The sequence below is a fragment of the Thamnophis sirtalis genome, unplaced genomic scaffold (genome assembly GCF_051295495.1).
Source record: "Thamnophis sirtalis isolate CommonGarterSnake01/CBP01778 unplaced genomic scaffold, rThaSir2_p1.2 scaffold_9, whole genome shotgun sequence".
NCBI lineage: Eukaryota > Metazoa > Chordata > Lepidosauria > Squamata > Natricidae > Thamnophis > Thamnophis sirtalis.
In genome coordinates, this window is record NW_028261389.1 from 41,920,261 (window position 1) to 41,939,622 (window position 19,362).

Genomic DNA, 19,362 nt, shown 5'->3' on the forward strand with positions numbered 1-19,362 from the left:
TTCACAGAAGTTAATTTATAGTCAAATTATGTATGCACAGTATGTATGTATGTATTTTACTTATGTGCCACTCAAGCAATACACAGTGGGATATAGATCACAAGAATACCCATAACAGTTAAATTACATTATACCAACCAATATAAGAAAACATTATAATAATGATAATGATAAATAAAGTTTATCAAAGCCAAATAATATATTAACCATTTAATATATTTAAGTAATTCTTAATAAAATTAATTAATAAGTTACACAGAATAGCTCGTTTTAATTCTAAGTATAATATTAAGCATATAATGAGTCCTTGTAGGTTTTCCTCCCCTTATTAAATGTCATTGTGAAAGAGGGAGAACAATACATATAGAGACTATAACATTAACAATTAACTCTCATCCTCTTCCTTGCTGCAATCAAAAAGAAGTTATGCATAGGTACTATGCAATAAGAAAAGTTCTCAGGACCCAAATTCTTCCATTAAAAACTGGGTGGTTTTGTAACTAAATTTAAAAAGTCACCACTAATTCTACAGGTACAGTATCTTAGATATTTAAATCCTCAATTTACCCAAGATTTTTAATATAAGAAATGTTATTTACCACACAAGTAGGAGAAACAGCAAGTATCATCCAATTTGACTTCTACAATAAACTGATCTTCTCGGCATTCTGGACGAGTAACATTGGGACATGCTGACCTATCACATTCTGAATTTAAAAAAAACAAAGCAATCTAGTGAAATACAACCAATGATTTGCTGTTTTAAGAGTTTAGACGTTATAAGCCTCTAAATGAAAAATATTTTCTCAGTTTCATTCTTCATCCTATCACTTACCACACTGGTATTGAGGACAGCAGGAGAAAGGAGTATATCTGACTGTTAGCTTCTCAGTTCTTTTGCATACCGGGATAATAGGGCTACATAAAGTCATGTTGCACTCTAAAACAAAAAATAGAGTCCTGAATCAAATCAATATATACTTAACCTTTTCATGGGAAGATGATACGGAAAAGATGTATTGTACGTTCCAGTAGTTCTGATTAATAAACAAGCTGATGTGAATATGGACTAACTGTTCTTTTTCCCAAGAAAGCATTTTAAGATTACTGATACTTAATTTTATATTAAATATATAGAATATATTAAAAGTAAAGAACAACTTGTGCTAACATAAAAACTTGTATCTAAAGCTATTCAGCTTCTTATATTAATATACTATTATTTTAATGTATGCATTAAACTAAAAGCAGAGAAGCTTGAAATTACATAGAGACTAATACATGTCACTGGTTGTCACTGGGATTAGCTCAGCACACAACTGGATTGCCATTTGGTATCCTACCTGTTGTTGCTTTTGCTGTTGTTGTTGCTTTTGTTTTTAACTTCTAAGAGATAATTGAGAATGTTTGCAAAACCCCTTTTTCAACTTTCAGATTGCTTTTGGAATGCTCATGTCTTAAATGACTTTCTTATTATCCATAATTAAACATGTCTATAAGCCTGTATGCCATCTCCTACTTCTCTGTGAGGTGTTACCAAAAATGTGTTTCAATTCATGTTTGCCATCTTGACTTTGGTCAACAAATGATGAACTGGCTATTTCTAGAAGGTAAAAGATAAAAGATTCCCCTCGCACATATGTGCTAGTCATTCCTGATTCTAGGGGGTGGTGCTCATCTCCATTTCAAAGCCGAAAAGCCAGCGCTGTCCGAAGACGTCTCTTTGGTCATGTGGCCAACATGAGTAAATGCTGAAGGTGCACAGAACACTATTACCTTCCCACCAAAGGTGGTCCCTATTTTTCTACTTGCATTTTTACATGCTTTCAAACTGCTAAGTTGGCAGAAGCTGGGACAAGTAACGGGAGCTCACTCAGTTAGGCGGCGCTAAGGATTCGAACCACCAAACTGCCAACCATTCTGATTAACAAGCTCAGCATCTTAACCACAGAATCCCTTGTGGCTATTTCTACCAGAGGAAGATTTTTCATGGTCTGTGCTCATATTAGATCACAGAAATGAAATATGGTGAATAGATTTAAAAAAAACATGTAAATGTTGACTTTTACAATGATAGATTATTTTCTCACTATACATTAGCTATGAGCAATTTTGGTCTAGTGATTAAGGTACCTGGCTAGAAAATGGGAGACTGTAAGTTCAAGTACCACTAGCTAGCTGGGTAACTTTGGGTCAATCACTCTCTCTCAGGCGAGCCCACTTCACAGGATTGTTGCTATGGGGAAAATAGGAGGAGGAAGGTTTGTTGATATGTTTGTCTCCCTGAGTTATTTGTAAAAATAACAAATAATTCTTATAAACAAATAATTGTGCAAAATATTTCAGATTTCTCTATACTACACACAGATTATTTCCTATCAACTGAATATCATGCCTGTCATAAATATTACATACCACAGATATTTTTTGGACAGCAAGTTTGTTCTTCAATTACACTGACAATCACTTCAGCTTCTCTATCACATATTGGAGATGGCTGCTTATCACATCCAGCCTCTGTATCAATAATGTTCCCATTCTCCATGCACTTGTACATGCAGCATCCTTTATTGGAGCCAATCCAACTCTCCCCAACAGAGTGAGGATGCCCTTCGTTATCTGTACAGACTATTTTAAAAAAGTAAAAAAACAAATCTTTTTCAATGACATCTAAAAAAAATGCCCTGTTTGCATTACAATATTATAAACTATATCTGTTATCAGCAGCTGAAAGTTAAATAACTTCTGACATTTGTAAGAAGCTGGAGCAAACTAAATGCTGACATTTCTAAGGAGAGAAAGGAAATATTACAGGAATTTGTTATTTGCCGCTAATAAATTTTCACTTTTGCAAAACTATAAGTAATCAATGCCTCTTGCTATATAGTTTTGATCTCAGGCTCATATGACTACAATTATGCTATACAGATTCAGAATGATCATCTATCTTTACTCTGCATATGATGTCTGAGGCATTAGAATGTTAAAGTACAGGCCTGGCTTAATTCAATACTGCAAGTGATATAAGAACTTTTATTGTCAATAAAATAATCATATTGGATTACTTCATTTTATTTTATTTGTTTTACCTTGAGCCTCAGAAATTATAATTCTATCACCTCGAAATTAACATATTCTGAAGGATTTTTACCAGCAAACTGGCATTTTATAACATTCATAAAGCTCTTTCAAATTCTGAAACAGTTGGAAGGTGTAATTCCAGATTTAAATGAGAATCAACGCAATGAATTTAATGGGATTTATGAAGTTATGATTACTTTTACAGTAAAACCTCTATAGAAAAATATCACCTTCCTAGCTATACCAATTAGCGAATATAAATTCTGGAGCTATACTGGACTGTTTATTAATTGTATATTATTTGGATAAAGAGAAGATAAAAATAAAAATCCTGCCTCTGTCTATAAGTAAGCAAGAATACTTGAATGTAAAAGGAAAAATATGCCAGCATATTAATAGGCTTACTCACCACATTTTTCTTCTGGAATGCAAAGGTCAGAGTCTGTTCTATGAAGAATGGTCCCCTTTTTGCACACACAGTCCTCTCTTAAATAGGAACATGATGATTCTTCATAAAACCATTTATTTAGGCATGTTTTTGCATCACAGGGTTGGACACAAGGTTGATATTCCTTCCCATCAGGGCAAGCAAGCCCTACATGTGGAGGAAAATAAATATTGCTGAGATTTTCTTAACATTCATTAGAAAAGAGAAGAAGGGGGGGGTGGCAAGAGGAAACATTTCTTGTGAATTATAGTTTATCTAAATGACCAGGTTTAGCTATAGATTTCAGTCTGTACAATTTGTAAATTGTTTACTTGTCATGAAAGGATAAACATTAAAGAATACAACTAATAGATCCTAGCATTAGAAAACAATGATTTATATGATTGGAAATACAGGCCCATTTCTATTAAAATCCTTGTCTGAAGATTATTTTAACTGATCTTTGCTCTAAGTGGTCACATATTGTTTTCTTCTTTTGCAGTGTTAGCATTATGTATTAAACTGATGGAGAAGAAATAGTAAGTCAAAGATCTGATTACATCTGATTAGATTTTCAAGGGTTCTTTTCAGTAACAAAAATTAGTTTGTAACCTGTAGATCTCAAGATTGTCATATATTTCTACAGTGAAATTTCAAAAGTTCCTTGGTATCAATTCTATATTATTGCTAATATATGTTCTTGAAAATAAAGATTTTATAAGATCTGTATGGACTTTAAGTTTTAATTAAATGTGCTATAACCCAAAAAGTCTTAAAATTTGTTAAATTTGTTAAATTGGCAATATGGAGCCTTGGATGTATGAATTATTTGAGATGCTAAAAAACATGCATAAAACTTTAAAAGGCAATAAAAAGTCAGAAATTTGGCGGGAGCACACAGATCAGGAAACAGGAGAGAGGGGGTAAGAGAAAGCATAAATGAAAAACAGGAAAATAACATTGAAGAAAAAGGAACTGAAAGTAAAAACAGTTAGATGACTTCACTGGGATTTACTGTGGCACAAAAAGGGTAGACAAGGAGGAATGTCCCCCCCACCCCCAAAAAAGAACCAATCAAATAGCAAAGAGGGAAACAGTGGGAAGAGACTAGGAAAAACCCTGGGGAAAACTACTCAAACAATAAAATTAAAAGTGAGAAAAAGTATTTGGAAGAAAAGATACAATAATTATAAAAATAAAAAAATAAAAAGAAGAAGGTAAGAGAATGGGATAAAAGAAGAAAATTAATAAGAAATGGAATCTTTGAGAGACCGAGAGAAAATGGTTAAAGAGGAGGAGGAAGGGAAATAAGGTACATATTAGTAGATTAAAGGGGATTGATTAATATTATTAATGGTGGATAATTAATTAAGATATAAGGGAATTATATCAACATTATTAATTGTGGATAATTAATTAAGTTAAATGTTCTTTAAGTTAAAATTTGATTTTGATAATGTATGTTGCTTACAGCAAAACATCAACAGATGAAATGTGAAATGGCAATTTGATTTAACTTTGAAGATAATTTAAATTAAGAGATGAAGATGAAATGTTAAAGAGTGGGATGGGGAATTTGAGAAACATATTTAGCGATGGCGTTGATGTTATTGTAAGATATTAGAAATTAAGGACGATTAGTGATATTGTTCATGTACTAAGAAGAAAATAAGTTTTAAGATCAAAAATATGGAAAGAAAATAATGTGGCTGAAATTGGGAAACAGTGATATGATGTAAAATGGATTATGTATATGAGAGGATGTAAAAGAAAAGATCCGGGCAACAGTTTGTTCATAAAATATGTAAAAATTTCCAATAAAATAATCATAAAAACCTTTTTAAAAGATCATAAATTGAGGACTACTTGTATTAGCATTTAGTAGTTAATAACTATCAATATTAACCTATAGTATCTAGAATGTCATTGAGTAGAGAGCTAAGCAAAATATAAATTTGAGTCATTCCATTCTAAATCTAGCCTTCTGTGTATCATTAATGTCTAGCAAACAAAAATGCAAAAGCCAAGTAAAAATGAAATGATCAGGAATGAGGACATTAAACTTACAACAGTAATCTGGTGTCCTCCACTTAATGCAGATATTATGCTTGTTGCATAGTGCTACATATGCAGAAAGTGCATCACATTCATAATTCTCAAAATAGGTATTGTTAACCCACATTTTTTCACAAAAATCTTGTGGTGAGACCTAGATCAAATATATTTGATAAATCAATAATCTGGATAAATTGGAGAAAAGCATTGGTTTCATATTAACAGCTTTTGAACAAACAAAACCACAATCATTTGTGTAATATAGCTGTTTAATAACAGTTGCTGAAATGTTAATAAAATATTATTTTTTAAAATATTTATATAATTCGTATATTTAAAAAATAATTGACCAATTGATTTTTATTTATTAATCCATTTTCCCCATTTTGAAAGTCATATTTATTTAAGGCCCAGTGACCCATTTTTGCATATGGAACCTGGTTTATCGGTAGAAAAAGGAGATTTAATTCCACATCCCTTCTGCATTTTCAAATTCTTCTGCAAAAAATTAGGGAGAGAGTTATTTAATCAATTGTGCTCATTCTGGAGCCAGATAGGGAGGTGAAATTTGCTGGGTGGTGATTTTCAAGGGCCTCATTTAAAATGTGGAGATTTAGCCTAAAAACTGTGGAGCCAGAGACGATTTTTAGAGCCGAAGTGGTGCAGTGGTTAGAGAGTACTATTGCAGGCTACTTCAGCTAACTGCTAGCTGCAGTTCAGCAGTTCAAATCTCAGTGGCTAAGGGTTGACTCAGCCTTCCATCCTTCCAAGGTGGGTAAAATGAAGAACCAGATTGTTGGAGAAAATAGGCTGACTCTGTAAACCGCTTAGAAAGGGATATAAAAGCACTATGAAGTGGTATATAAGTCTAAGTGCTATTGCTATTAATTCTTTGAGAAACAGGTGAGAAAGAATCCTATTCCTCTGAGTTGGGAGGGTAGTCTAAATCGATAGATATATATCAACATTTATATAAACAATTAAAAACTTCCCAGCCCTATCTGCCTATATGTTACAATTCTACCATGGTCTACCCAAATTTAAGTCTGATCCTTTGGCACCACAAGCTTGCCACCCCTGTTCTGTACTTATGATTATTTCACACTCACTTTTTTGTGACAAGGGGCAAAAGCCCACTTTTGTAAGAGTTCCATACAATATGTACAATTATCTTCTGTGCAGTTTCTAATGGGTCTTCTTGTTGTTACATCAAAAGATTTCTCAATTTCCCAACTTTTGATAAAAATTTCGACTTCTTCCATCTTTGTAATTATTGTTCTATTTTGCATTTTCAAGTCATCAGCGGGGTCACCATTGCAGACACCTTAAAAATAAGCATATACTTAAATATATATGAAATGATTGAAACAGCCTTACGTTTCTCAGGGAGGAAAACAAATTTAAATTTTCTCATCCATTTGTTAAAAACTAGAAAAACTATTAAAATAATGTATAATCAATTTAAGAATACATTTTTTGATTTCCTGCATCCATCTGCCCATCTTTTACTTAAAAAAGAAAACACAGAGTATATCATGTCTAGGTAGTCCTCGACACTACCACCTGAAAAATTTCTGCTACCAATCATGATAGTTGTTAAGTGACACGGTTGTTATGTGAATGTGGCTTCCCCATTGACTTTGCTTATCAGAAGATTTAAAATGTGATCACTTTATGAAGTTACACTGAAATATCCCCAGTACACTGCAACTTCATAAATACATGACAGCTGCCAAGCATCTAAATTTTGATCATGCGTCCATGGGAATGGTGCAATAAGTGTGGAAAACGGTCATATGTCCCTTTTTTCAGTGCTGTTGTAACTTCAAACAGTCACTAAACAAATAGTTGTACCTGTAGTGGAGACTTGATTCTCATAAAAGTTCTATTTAACAGTTGCATACATTTATCATAACTATGTTCAAAGTTTCTAATTACTACTAGGAGCATTACAGTAATAATACATTTTGGGGAAGGGAACATAAAAATTGAACAATATAGCACCAGTTTCAGACCCAATTAATTAAAACTCAGAGCATTTGCATAAAACATAGAATTGAAAAACTAAAAATAATTGTCCTCATATTCCCTATTACCTTTTCTGTTAATTTCAGCAATGAATACTGAAGCTGGATAAGTTAGAACAATTTACTGTGATAATTTTACATAAAATAAATGGCAGCCATGGAAGGAAAGAAGAAAGGGAGAAGATAGAAGTAAGACTTTAGAAAAGAAGATTGGTGAATAAATTTAGATCTAAAAATTTAAAAGTCCAAAGTCAGAATAACAAAATAAATTATGTATATTCTGGAGGGAGGAGCCAACATCATGACGATATGGACGTGCGGTCTCAATGCTCCAAGACCGCAGCCAATACTTTTGCCGCTGGGTGGTCCAATCGGACCTAAACTGTCCTGAAGAGATGGTGAACAGGAGGAATATGTCTTGCTGACCTCAGGGACATCTCAAAGTCCCTGAAAGAAGCGAGAGAAGTTCTTCAAGCCGACGACAAAAAATCCAGCCAAGGCTGACGAAGTCGGGACAGCTTCAAAATGAAAGGATACAGAAATAGAAAGTGTTTCCAGCTGGTAAGGAACTTTTACTGTTTTAAAAAGAGACTGCCTATAAAAAACTTAAAATTAATCTAAATTGGAGAACAGAAGAATCAAGCGGCAGAATTAAATTTGGAATAGTTTTGGAGTGCGGTTATTTTACTTTTTAAATGCTACCTTCATGGATGGAATTTATGCAAGCCTTTTGAAACGGATGAATTAAGTTTGCTTTTTCTATTTTTTTCTTTTATTGTTCTCTGTAACCTATGGACTAAAGTTTTCCTCTTCATTGCTGTGTGTATTTTTCGAACTCATTTAAAGATTGGACTCTTTTTTCTAACTTGAAATACAAAAAAGATACAAAAGAAATTAGATTTGCAACGGTATTACTGCTGTTTGGAGGCTGGGAGGGTTTGTGGATTGGAGTTCTTGTATTGAAAATGGAACACTTTTTTTTTCTCCACAGATTGTTTTGACTTGGCACTACAAGGTTTCACTGCTTGGCTATAGAGAGTGATAAGAAGGGAAGCACACAGATTTCCATTTTAAGTATATTTTTAATCAGAGAAAAGTGAAACCAAACGTTCTTTGTGAATCTATGTTTTAATTTTATTATCCTTCCAAGCTAGAGCAGCTGTGTTTGTTAGCTGATAGAATGGCACAATTTCAAAAGAAAACAGAAATCTCAAGTTTGCAAAAGATACTTTCATAAATACAGAAATTATCAAATACATATGAAAGGATAGAGAAAAAAAACTGGAAGATTTAGAGCATATAAGAACAAAATATGATGAAGAAATTGAGTATGTCTATCAAATGCAAAATGGGGTGGTTAAAACTCAAAAAATCGAAGTGGAAAATGAATATAAAGAGTTTAAACCTGCTGATATTTATGGGGATTGGTTTGTCTCTGAAAATGGAAAGAATGGAATACTGAAAGAGGAATTAAATGAAGAGGAAATTCATTCCAGAGGACAAGATACAGAAGAAGAAAAAACCAAAGAATCTATGGATTTAAAGAGAGAAATTCTATTAGTAAAAGCATTGATAACACTGCTGACAATCAAAGATTGTCATCATAAGGAATAAGGAATAAGGAAACAGAAAGAGGGCATCAAGATTATATGAGAGATCTTATAAGCAAGGAGTTGCTAAGAGGAGTCTATACAAAGTTGATCAAGAAGATGATTAGAAGACTGGCACGACAAATGGCAGAAGATATGAGACTGTTTTGCTATTGGAAAGATACAGGTTGATAGATGGAAGAATATAATTTAAAACTAGTTAAACTTAGTGAAATTTATTGACAATAGATATAGCTTAAATAAATAACTGTATACTAATGTATACAATGTGTAGTGTTATGATGAGTATAATTGGATATGAATATTAAGTGGTTCTGCCCCAGACACCTGGGAGTTGGCCCTCCAACTCCGACAGACCTTGGATGAAACAGATTATCTAGACCCTTTCCAGTCTGGTTTCAGGCCTGGTTACTCCACCGAAACTGCTTTGGTCGCACTGACCGATGATCTTTGGCGGGCCAGGGACCGAGGGCATTCCTCTGTCCTTGTGCTCCTTGACCTCTCAGCGGCCTTCGATACCATCGACCATGGTATCCTTCTGCGACGGCTGGAAGAGGTGGGAGTGGGAGGCACCGTTTTACGGTGGTTCTCCTTTTACCTCTCCGACAGGTCGCAGTCGGTGTTGGTTGGAGGACAGAGGTCGATTCCTAGGTCACTCAATTATGGGGTGCCGCAGGGGTTGGTCTTGTCCCCCCTCCTATTTAACATCTACATGAAGCCACTGGGTGAGATCATTCGCCGGGATTAAATACCATCAGTATGCAGACGACGCTCAGTTGTATCTGTCCGCCCCGTGCCAACTCAGTGAAGCGGTGGAGGTGATGTGCCAGTGCCTGAAAGCTGTTAGGGTCTGGATGAGAGTGAACAAACGCGCACTCAATCCTGACAAGACCGAATGGCTGTGGATGTTGCCCCCTAAGGACAGCCCATCTAGTCCATCCTTAAACCTGGGAGGAGAAAATTTGCTCCTCTCAGAGAGGGTTCGCAACTTGGGGGTTCTCCTGGACCCACAGCTGACTTTGGAACACCACCTGTCAGCTGTGACCAGGGGGACATTTGCCCAGGTTCACCTGGTGCACCAGTTGTGGCCCTATTTGGACCGGGAGGCACTTCAGACAGTCACTCATGCCCTCGTCATCTCAAGACTGGATTACTGTAATCCGCTCTATTTGGGGCTGCCCCTGAAAAGTGTTCAGAGACTACAATTAGTCCAGAATGCAGCCGCACGAGTAATACTGGGTGTACCAAGGTACACCCATACTACACCTATCCTCCGCGAGCTGCACTGGCTTCCCATTGGTCTCCAAGCACGATTCAAGGTGCTGGTTATCACCTTTAAAGCCCTACATGGCCTAGGACCCGGATACCTGCGAGACCGTCTTCTGCCACATACCTCCCTTAGACCATCACACAGGATGGGCCTTCTCTGGGTGCCTTCAGCGGGACAATGCCGGCTGGCAATGCCTAGGAGTAGGGCCTTCTCTGTTGCCTCTCCGGCCCTATGAAATGAGCTGCCCCCAGAGATCCAGGCCCTACCCACTCTCATGGCCTTCTGCAAAGCTATTAAAACCTGGCTTTTCCGGCAGGCCTGGGGCTGTTGACCTCTTGACTGAGGTCCAGCCCCCCTCTGATTGGGTGTATATTGTGCTTCTTTTTAACTTTGTTGTGTCCTATTGTTTTTAAATTCTTTTTTAATATTTTCATTTCTGTAAGCTGCCCGGAGTCCTTCGGGATTGGGCGGCCTAGAAATTCAATAAATGAAATGAAATATTGAATGGTACCCATGTAAGGAAGATTAGCAATCCCTTTGGATTATACATAAAGGATAATAATAATAATAATAATAATAATAATAATAATAATAATAATAATAATAATGGATTATTTGGAAACAAACAACATCTTGCCAGTAGAGGCAAGAGTAAAGGCAACAAAAGAAGGAGCAGGGGCACAAAAGATCAGCTCCTAATTGATAAAATGATATTAGAAAATTGTAAGAACACAAAAACGAACTTGAATATGGTCTGGATTGATTACAAAAAGCATTTGACTCACTGCCACATAGTTGGATCATAAAATGCTTAGAAACAACTGGCATTAGCAAAAATATTACATCCTTTACTGAAAAGGCGATGAAACAATGGAGAACTGAGTTGGCAGTAGGGAATGAGATCTACGGAATGGTTAATATCAAGCGAGGAATTTTCCAGGGTGATTCACTTTCACCTCTTCTCTTCATCATCACAATGATCCCACTATCAGTAATCTTAAAAATATGAAATTAGGCTACCAAACAGCCAAAGAAGCTGAAAAAATTTCACATTTACTATATATGGATGATTTGAAACTCTATGGAAAGTCAGAAATAGAAATCCAATCATTGACAAACACAGTCTGAGTATTCAGAACCGATATTTCAATGTAGTTTGGCATGGAAAAATGCGCCACTGTATCCATAAAAAGAGGCAAAATCACTGCATGTGAGGGAATTGAAATGCCCAATGGCCAACTAATTAAATGCAATGAAAATGAAGCCTACAAATACTTAGGCATTCTGCAGTTGGATAACATCAACCATGGACAAGTAAAAACTATTGTTAGGCGAGAGTACACCAACAGAGTTAGGAAAATTTTGAAATCTAAATTGAATGGTGGAAATACAATCAAGGCCATAAATACCTGGGCAATACCAGCTATAAGATACACAGCTGGTATAGTTAACTGGACACAAGCTGATTTGGACATTTTGGACCAAAAAACCAGGAAACTAATGACAATGCACTACAGTTTACATCCACGTGGTGATACTGATAGACTATATCTGCCCCGAAAATCAGGTGGCAGAGGATTATTACAAGTGAAGCAAACAGTTGAAGAAGAAAAACATGCACTGGCTGATTATTTAAAAGAAAATCAAGAACATCTATTAATCAAAGTAAAGAACAAAAAACTACTGAAGGTCCAACAGACAAAACAAGAATACAGAAAAGGTGTGATAAAATCAAGAATGGAAAGTTGGCAGAACAAAGCACTGCATGGCCAATTTCTGGAAAAAATAAAAGATAAAGTGGACAGTGAACAAACTTGGTTATGGTTAACAACAGGTACAACAGGTACATTAAAGAAAGAAACAGAGTCACTAATCCTGGCTGCGCAAGAACAAGCTATCCACACAAATGCCATTAAGGCCAAAATCGAAAAATCCTCTGATGATGCCAAATGCAGACTTTGCAAAGAAGCTGATGAAACTGTTGATCACATACTCAGTTGCTGTAAAAAAATCGCGCAGACTGATTATAAATTGCGGCACAATTCAGTAGCACAAATGATCCATTGGAATTTGTGCAAAAATTATAATATTAAAACAGCAATAAACTGGTGGGAACATCAGCCTGAAAAAGTCACCGAAAATCAGATGGTCAAGATCTTGTGGGATTTCCGTATACAAACCAACAAAATACTGGTGCATAATACACCAGACATCACACTGGTTGAGAAAAATAAGGTCACAATCATAGACATCGCAATACCAGGTGATAGCAGGGTCGCCGAGAAGGAACATGAAAAAATCGCAAGATACCAGGACTTAAAAATCGAAATTCAACGACTATGGCACAAACCAGCAGTGATAATTCCAGTGGTAATTGGCACACTGGGTGCTATTCCAAAAGCACTGGAATTACATTTAAAACAGTTAATAATTGACAAAATCACCATCAGTCAAATGCAAAAAGCCGCACTGCTTGGAACTGCACGCATATTACGAAAATATGTTACGACGTCCTACGCCCCTGGGTGGGGCCCGACTAGTAACCAATGCCAAATCCGGTGAAAGAACTGGCCGCTGTGATATAATTGTATAATAATAATACCAGGTGATAGCAGGGTCGCTGAGAAGGAACATGAAAAAATCACAAAATACCAGGACTTAAAAATTGAAATTCAACGACTATGGCACAAACCAGCAGTGGTAATTCCAGTGGTAATTGGCACACTGGGTGCTATTCCAAAAGCACTGGAATTACATTTAAAACAGTTAAAAATTGACAAAATCACCATCAGTCAAATGCAAAAAGCCGTACTGCTTGGATCTGCGCGCATATTACGAAAATACGTTACAACGTCCTAGGCCCCTGGGTGGGGCCCGACTAGTAACCAATGCCAAATCCGGCGAAACAACTGGCCGCTGTGATACAATTGTATAATAATAATAATAATAATAATAATAATAATAAGAAGAAGAAGAAGAAGAAGAAGAAGAAGAAGAAGAAGAAGAAGAAGAAGAAGAAGAAGAAGAAGAAGAAGAAGAAGAAGAAGAAGAAGAAGAAGAAGAAGAAGAAGAAGAAGAAGAACTAAGTTACGGTAGATACAATTAAAGTTTTGATTATTAGGGGAAAATGTTATGATATAGGATATTGTCAAAAAAAGAGGGATAAGAATAACAACGTATATATAGATATGGGTATAACATAAGGAAACTGGATGTAAACTTTAAATAGTGATTTGGAAAGGAGGATTAGAAAACTTGGTTATTAAATATTATGGATGTTTAGCTAGAATAGGACATAAGGATTTAGTGTTAGTGGAGGATTTTAGCAATAGTAATTGAAAGGCCAGTATGTGGTTATGTATTAAATTTTGGTATATTTTATGATGAAGGACGCTTAAACAATTATAGTCAACTGAAAATGGAGATATGATGGTGACATGTATGAATATTTGAGTTAAAATACTTAAGTTAATATGAATTATGTTTGTTGACTGTGGAAGAGATGCACAAAAGTCTTTTTGTAATCAACTGATACACTTTCTATAGCATGTAAAGAAGGATGTTGTATTTGTTTTAAATTAAAAATTATTTTTTATTAAAAATAAATTATGTATATTCTTACCACAAAGCCCTTCTGTCTTTGTAGATACATTAGAGTTAAAGCCATATTGGATGTCCATAATGCCTGTAACATGAGCCCATTTAATATTGATTCCAGCTGGTGTATTGATTACATACATTGCTCCAGTGTCTTGAATACATATGCCATCTTGCAAGAAAGGCAAAGGTTGGATTATAGAATTCACAATTACCTAAAATAATAATAAAAATATTACAGGAATTAAAAGAATCATGCTTTTCTATGCTTTTGAAAACTAGTCAGAAAAGAATTCTCTCAAACCTCCAAGCAATCTCATAATATTTAAATCTGACAATACAAAGTTATATTTTTAAAAATGAATTATTTTTAGCAAGTATGGTAAGGCCTTATAGCTTTGTATTAGCTACAAAATATGTAGTTATTTAATTCTACCCCCAAACTGCCTATACTGTTGACATCTTTCTGATAAACCATAACTATGTCTTGAACACAGAACTTAGAATTTGTTTTAGCCTTGTTTTAGCAGCTGTTATGAATGCAACATTATAATCACAAAAGATAAGGAAGCATCATTTTGGGTTGAAGAATATACATAGAAAGTAAATCCTATTGTGATAGGTTTTTTTTTCTGCAGACTTAAACCAATTTTGAGAATAGTTGAATGGGATTAAGTGCAATAGTTGAATGGGCAGCTAAGAGCCAACAACAGAGGGACAACAACAATAACAAAATAATAAAGAACAAATTTCAAGATTTTCAATTTTTTAACAGCAAATACTAAAGATGAAATGTTGATCTGGGAAGTATTTTTTGACAAGGCATTATTGCAGTTTTAAAAAATCATGACAAATGAGATTAATATTCATAACCTACTATATAAGGTATTTATTCAGATCTGAGGCTGAAAATTTAAACCCAATTGCCAGGTTGCTTTCTGGACACAAATTAAAATGTTTGAATAAACTATTAAAGTTCTAACCATTTTAGGGGATGATTATCTGAAGGACTGCTTTTTTGTTATGAACTTGTCCTTAGTCATTTAGGCGAGATGGGCGGTGTAAAATTTAACAAATAAATGTAAAATCTTTAGCCTGCTCTATGGACCATTTCCAAACTATAGATTGTACTTCCATAGTGTACTTTGTCTACTCCTTTGCTTAATTAGAAGATTTATTAAAACACATCTTTTTAGTCAGGCATTTTGATGCAGATTATTTTAATATTTAATGGTCTATCATCCTTAAATAATTAAAAAATCAGATCTGCTTTATATAGATGGCTGATATGTTATACATACAAAGATAATCACAGTTGTTAGGCTTTCTATTAATAGTAGGCTCTTATTCATTAAGGTCAGTTAGTTTATGCCTGTAAAAGAATAGGATTGTCTACATAGTAACATTTTTGCAACAGGATACTACAGCCCAGCAAAAGCTTAACTCACCTTTCTTGCTAAGCGGTTAATAAGTACTGCATATGGTGGTATTGTTACATTAAGTTTCTTAAAGCAAAGACCAGAAGCACTTCCTGCTGGGACCTTGAAAAGAAAGGACAAACTGTCCTGAAACTAAAACAATTAGCAGATTACTAATTCTTAAATAATGATTGATTTATTAACAACTGTACTTTAAAAATACTCACTAGTTTTCTTATTGAATTTGCACTCTGAAAAATAATTTTAAAAATGAGTCAGATTTCTTGTTACATAAACACATCATTCCAGCTCAGCGGTAACTATTGTTACAGACTGCCCTCATGTGTATATTCATGAATAATCAGATTATATATATTTGCATTAGTCCCTTCACATTTGTTCTGAACATTTATATCCAAAATTTAAAAACTCTGAATCTAATCCAATACCTGACATTAACCCCTGTTAAACTGAAATATTTTTCTGAGAAAGTATGAGTAGCATTAGATGTTAATATTTATAATTTACTAGGTCAGTCTGCTCAATAATACCCTTCTACTAATTTTTCTATTCATGTGGAATTATTAATCAAAAATCATTAACAATGTATTTCAGGTATAATATATAAGTAAAACATACTTTTTAATATTTATGTTAGGAAATGTGTTTATAAATATAGAAACCCAAAAGATTTCCAAATCATTGTAAAAAGTTTTGTTTCTATCTTTAGGGTTTAAAATATGAAATGCTAATTACTGCAAGGTACTATGTAAGGTTCCTACCTGATTAGCTGGGCACTTTTCAATGTGAGCCACAATAATTTCTGTGGGTAACTTGACTAAAATATAGGATGCTACTTTATATAGTGCTACGTTATTTCCATCAAATGTAATGATACTCAGTTCAGAGAGGATAGAACACTGACCTAAGGAAGAAAATACAGTTAATGAGATCTCATTAAGATTTCAGGCCTCTTTCAATCTGGAATTATACACTGAATCAATTACAATTGCGTTGAATTTAGAAATAATAATTGAAAAATTGCTTAAGAAATCACATAGTTATACTGCTATCTGTATTTGCTTAGAAGTACTCTATGATTCCAATAGGCCATATACTAAAATCAATTTGCAATATATTGTACTGATAAAAAGGGCATTTTATAAAGTATGTAAAATTACACCTATGCATTAGACACAACAAAGTCAACACAGAATGGATTGTCTGACAGCTACAATTACATTTGGTGGAAATCAGCAGAAGTGATCAGACCAGCAAACACTGGAATTCTGCTTGTTCACTGGTAAATCAAACAGCTAATTTGTCATTCTGTGCAAATATAGCAATGTGCAAATATTTTATTTCAACTCAGACTTTCATATTTTATTCTGCTATTGAAAAATGCATGTGCTGGGCAAGGATATATCAAGTCAGTTGTCTGACAATACTGGGGGGGAAAATTCAGTAAATGAGAAATAAAAATTATGCAAGAGGTTAAAACAGGATGTAAATTTATATGTTACCCTGAGGTGCTTCAACAGTGAGATGGCAGCATATAAATTTAATAAATAAATAAATAAATAAATAAAAATTGGCATTCTAGGATCTCCTTGGCATATTTTTCCTGTAATATTTCAAATGCAAGTTTAGGATTCTCTGTTTCATTTATAATCCAATATAACCATGCCAAGACTTACAAGGACATTCCCATTCAGGACAGCAGCTGTCGCTGTTCTTCTGAACTGGCATTCCTCGAAAACCACAGTCAGGTTTCTCCACATTCTTATGGCAGTTCCTTGAAAGATTGTACAGCATCCATTCCATGTTAATGCAGACGAACTGGCTACATTTGTCTATAGGATCAAGGTATCTTGGCTTTTCCATGATGGGGGAAAAAATTGAGTCATTTACATATGATGACATATTTTGTATACCAAAATCATCAGGCTCTTTTAAGTATAAAAATGTGATTATGTACCTATTGAAATTCTGACTATTGCAGCCTAAATGTTTTTATAAACATTTACCATAAAACCTGGGAAATATGTAAGTTTATAAATATAGATCTTTGGGATTACCACAGATATGATCTTTTTGGCTGGCATGTGATGGTTAACTATAATAACACTAATTTTATTAGTCATGATAGTTATAAGGTAAATGTGCTATTAAAGGATAATCATAAAGGATGTATTTACCACTGAACCATTTTATAATTAAAAAATATACAAAGACATATTGAGAGCCAGTTTAGTGTAGTAGTTTAAACACTGGACTGGAAGCCCAAAGACTGAGTTCTAGTCCAGCGTTACCACAAAGCCAGTTGGGTGACCTTGCAGAGAGGATTTAGGAACAGTGGAAAAGGTGGGGCTTGGCATCTGACATTCAGAAGCTCCATCCCTCTTAATCAAGAGTTCCAGGTTGTTGTTGTTTTAATTAACAGGTTCCATGGCCTGAATAAACTGGAAACCTCTCCAATAAAACAGGGATATTTTAAAAATATAGAAGTAAAAAGTAAAAGAAAAAAGAAAAGAAATATAATTTTACCGTGCATTCTGAAGATGTTACTGATACAAGTGTATGTATTATTGTGCCAAATGAAGTGTGTTTGTCACCCTTTGTTGTCATCATTTCAACTCCAGCCTCTGTGGTTTGGGTTTCCACAAGTTTTGCAGTGACTTGAGATGAATCTGTTGTTGTGAAATTCTGTGAGCTGATGATACTTACTTCCTCTGGTTTAGTCACACTGTAGTAAGACTTTGTTGATGGAATCCTAGACCAATCAAATGTTATATCTGTCACCTCAGAGAAAGAAACTGGTTTTACTGAAGTTGTGCTGTTTTGACTAGCAAGTACAGTCATTTGAACAGGTAGTAAAGATGGCTTTTCAGTTCTTGCATATGTTGTGATGTTTTCCTCTGAGGTTTTATTACTTTTTAAGGCATATAAAGTGCTTGTTGTATTTTGAAATTTTGAAGCCTGGGTTATTGCTGGTTTGACCCAATCTGAAACTTTATCCATGTCTAAGGGCATGGTTTGTAGAGAGTCTTTGCATGGTTTAGGTGTAAAGACAGTAACATTAGGAACATAAATGGGTGCTTGGGAGACAGCAGGAACCGCGATTGAAGTAGTAGTTGTGTGAAAATCAAAACTTATAGGAGAAAATTCAGTAACTTCAGCAATTTTGTGAGGAGCTATTGTGCCAGCAGAAGAAACTAATATATTTTCTGATGGGCTTGTTGAGTACTTTTCAATAATATCTTGTGGGGTTGGTGTAATATTCCAAAGTTTGCCCAGAGTCAAAGCTGATTCCATTGCTGGTTCTGCAGACTGAGAACTTGTTAAGGAAGATAAAGTTCTCCTATCCACTGAAGAAGTCAAAGAAGGCCTTCCTGTTCCCAAATACATGGCTGAGTCATCAAAAGTAGTCAAAGAAACTGAAGACATAGTATGTATAGTGGAAAGATTTGTAATTAATGTTGAATTTGTTGAGTTCAAATAATCATTTAGCGATATATCAGGCATTTTTATATCAATGCTAGTTGGTACGACAGCAGAAGTGATGGGAACTGTTGATAAATTTCCAGAATGTGATGCTGTAACAGAAATCTTAGGAGTAGAAGTTCTTGTTGTCAACATTTTAAAAGAGGTTTCTGAAGATGAAGTAGTAAAAGTATCAACACTTTTAATTGTTGATGCAATTTCCAATTCTGGATATGAACTAATTGGTTCATAAGTTATTTGTGCTTCATCCTGTGAAATCTTAATAGGAATATTACTTGGCACCTTGGTATCAGCAAACTCTGACAAAGTTATAAAATCAGTTGGAATTGGAGATGAATCTGCATGCAACACATATTTACTTTCTGCTGAAACT

The 19,362-nt window shown here is 34.6% G+C and overlaps 1 protein-coding gene across 1 annotated transcript in view; it reads right to left on the reverse strand.

Annotated features, from left to right (window-relative positions):
• The window catches only part of OTOGL (otogelin like), a 104,218-nt gene that overhangs the window by 23,850 nt on the left and 61,006 nt on the right, over positions 1-19,362 (reverse strand). Inside the window, exons 36-46 of the mRNA XM_087722549.1 lie at positions 17,183-17,432; positions 16,268-16,410; positions 15,713-15,736; positions 15,516-15,608; positions 14,093-14,282; positions 6,673-6,887; positions 5,576-5,717; positions 3,491-3,676; positions 2,416-2,628; positions 836-940; positions 600-707 (exon numbers count right to left, since the gene is read on the reverse strand). Coding sequence (XP_087578675.1) covers positions 600-707; positions 836-940; positions 2,416-2,628; positions 3,491-3,676; positions 5,576-5,717; positions 6,673-6,887; positions 14,093-14,282; positions 15,516-15,608; positions 15,713-15,736; positions 16,268-16,410; positions 17,183-17,432 — 1,669 coding nt within the window. The remainder of the gene's footprint in view (positions 1-599; positions 708-835; positions 941-2,415; positions 2,629-3,490; positions 3,677-5,575; positions 5,718-6,672; positions 6,888-14,092; positions 14,283-15,515; positions 15,609-15,712; positions 15,737-16,267; positions 16,411-17,182; positions 17,433-19,362) is intronic.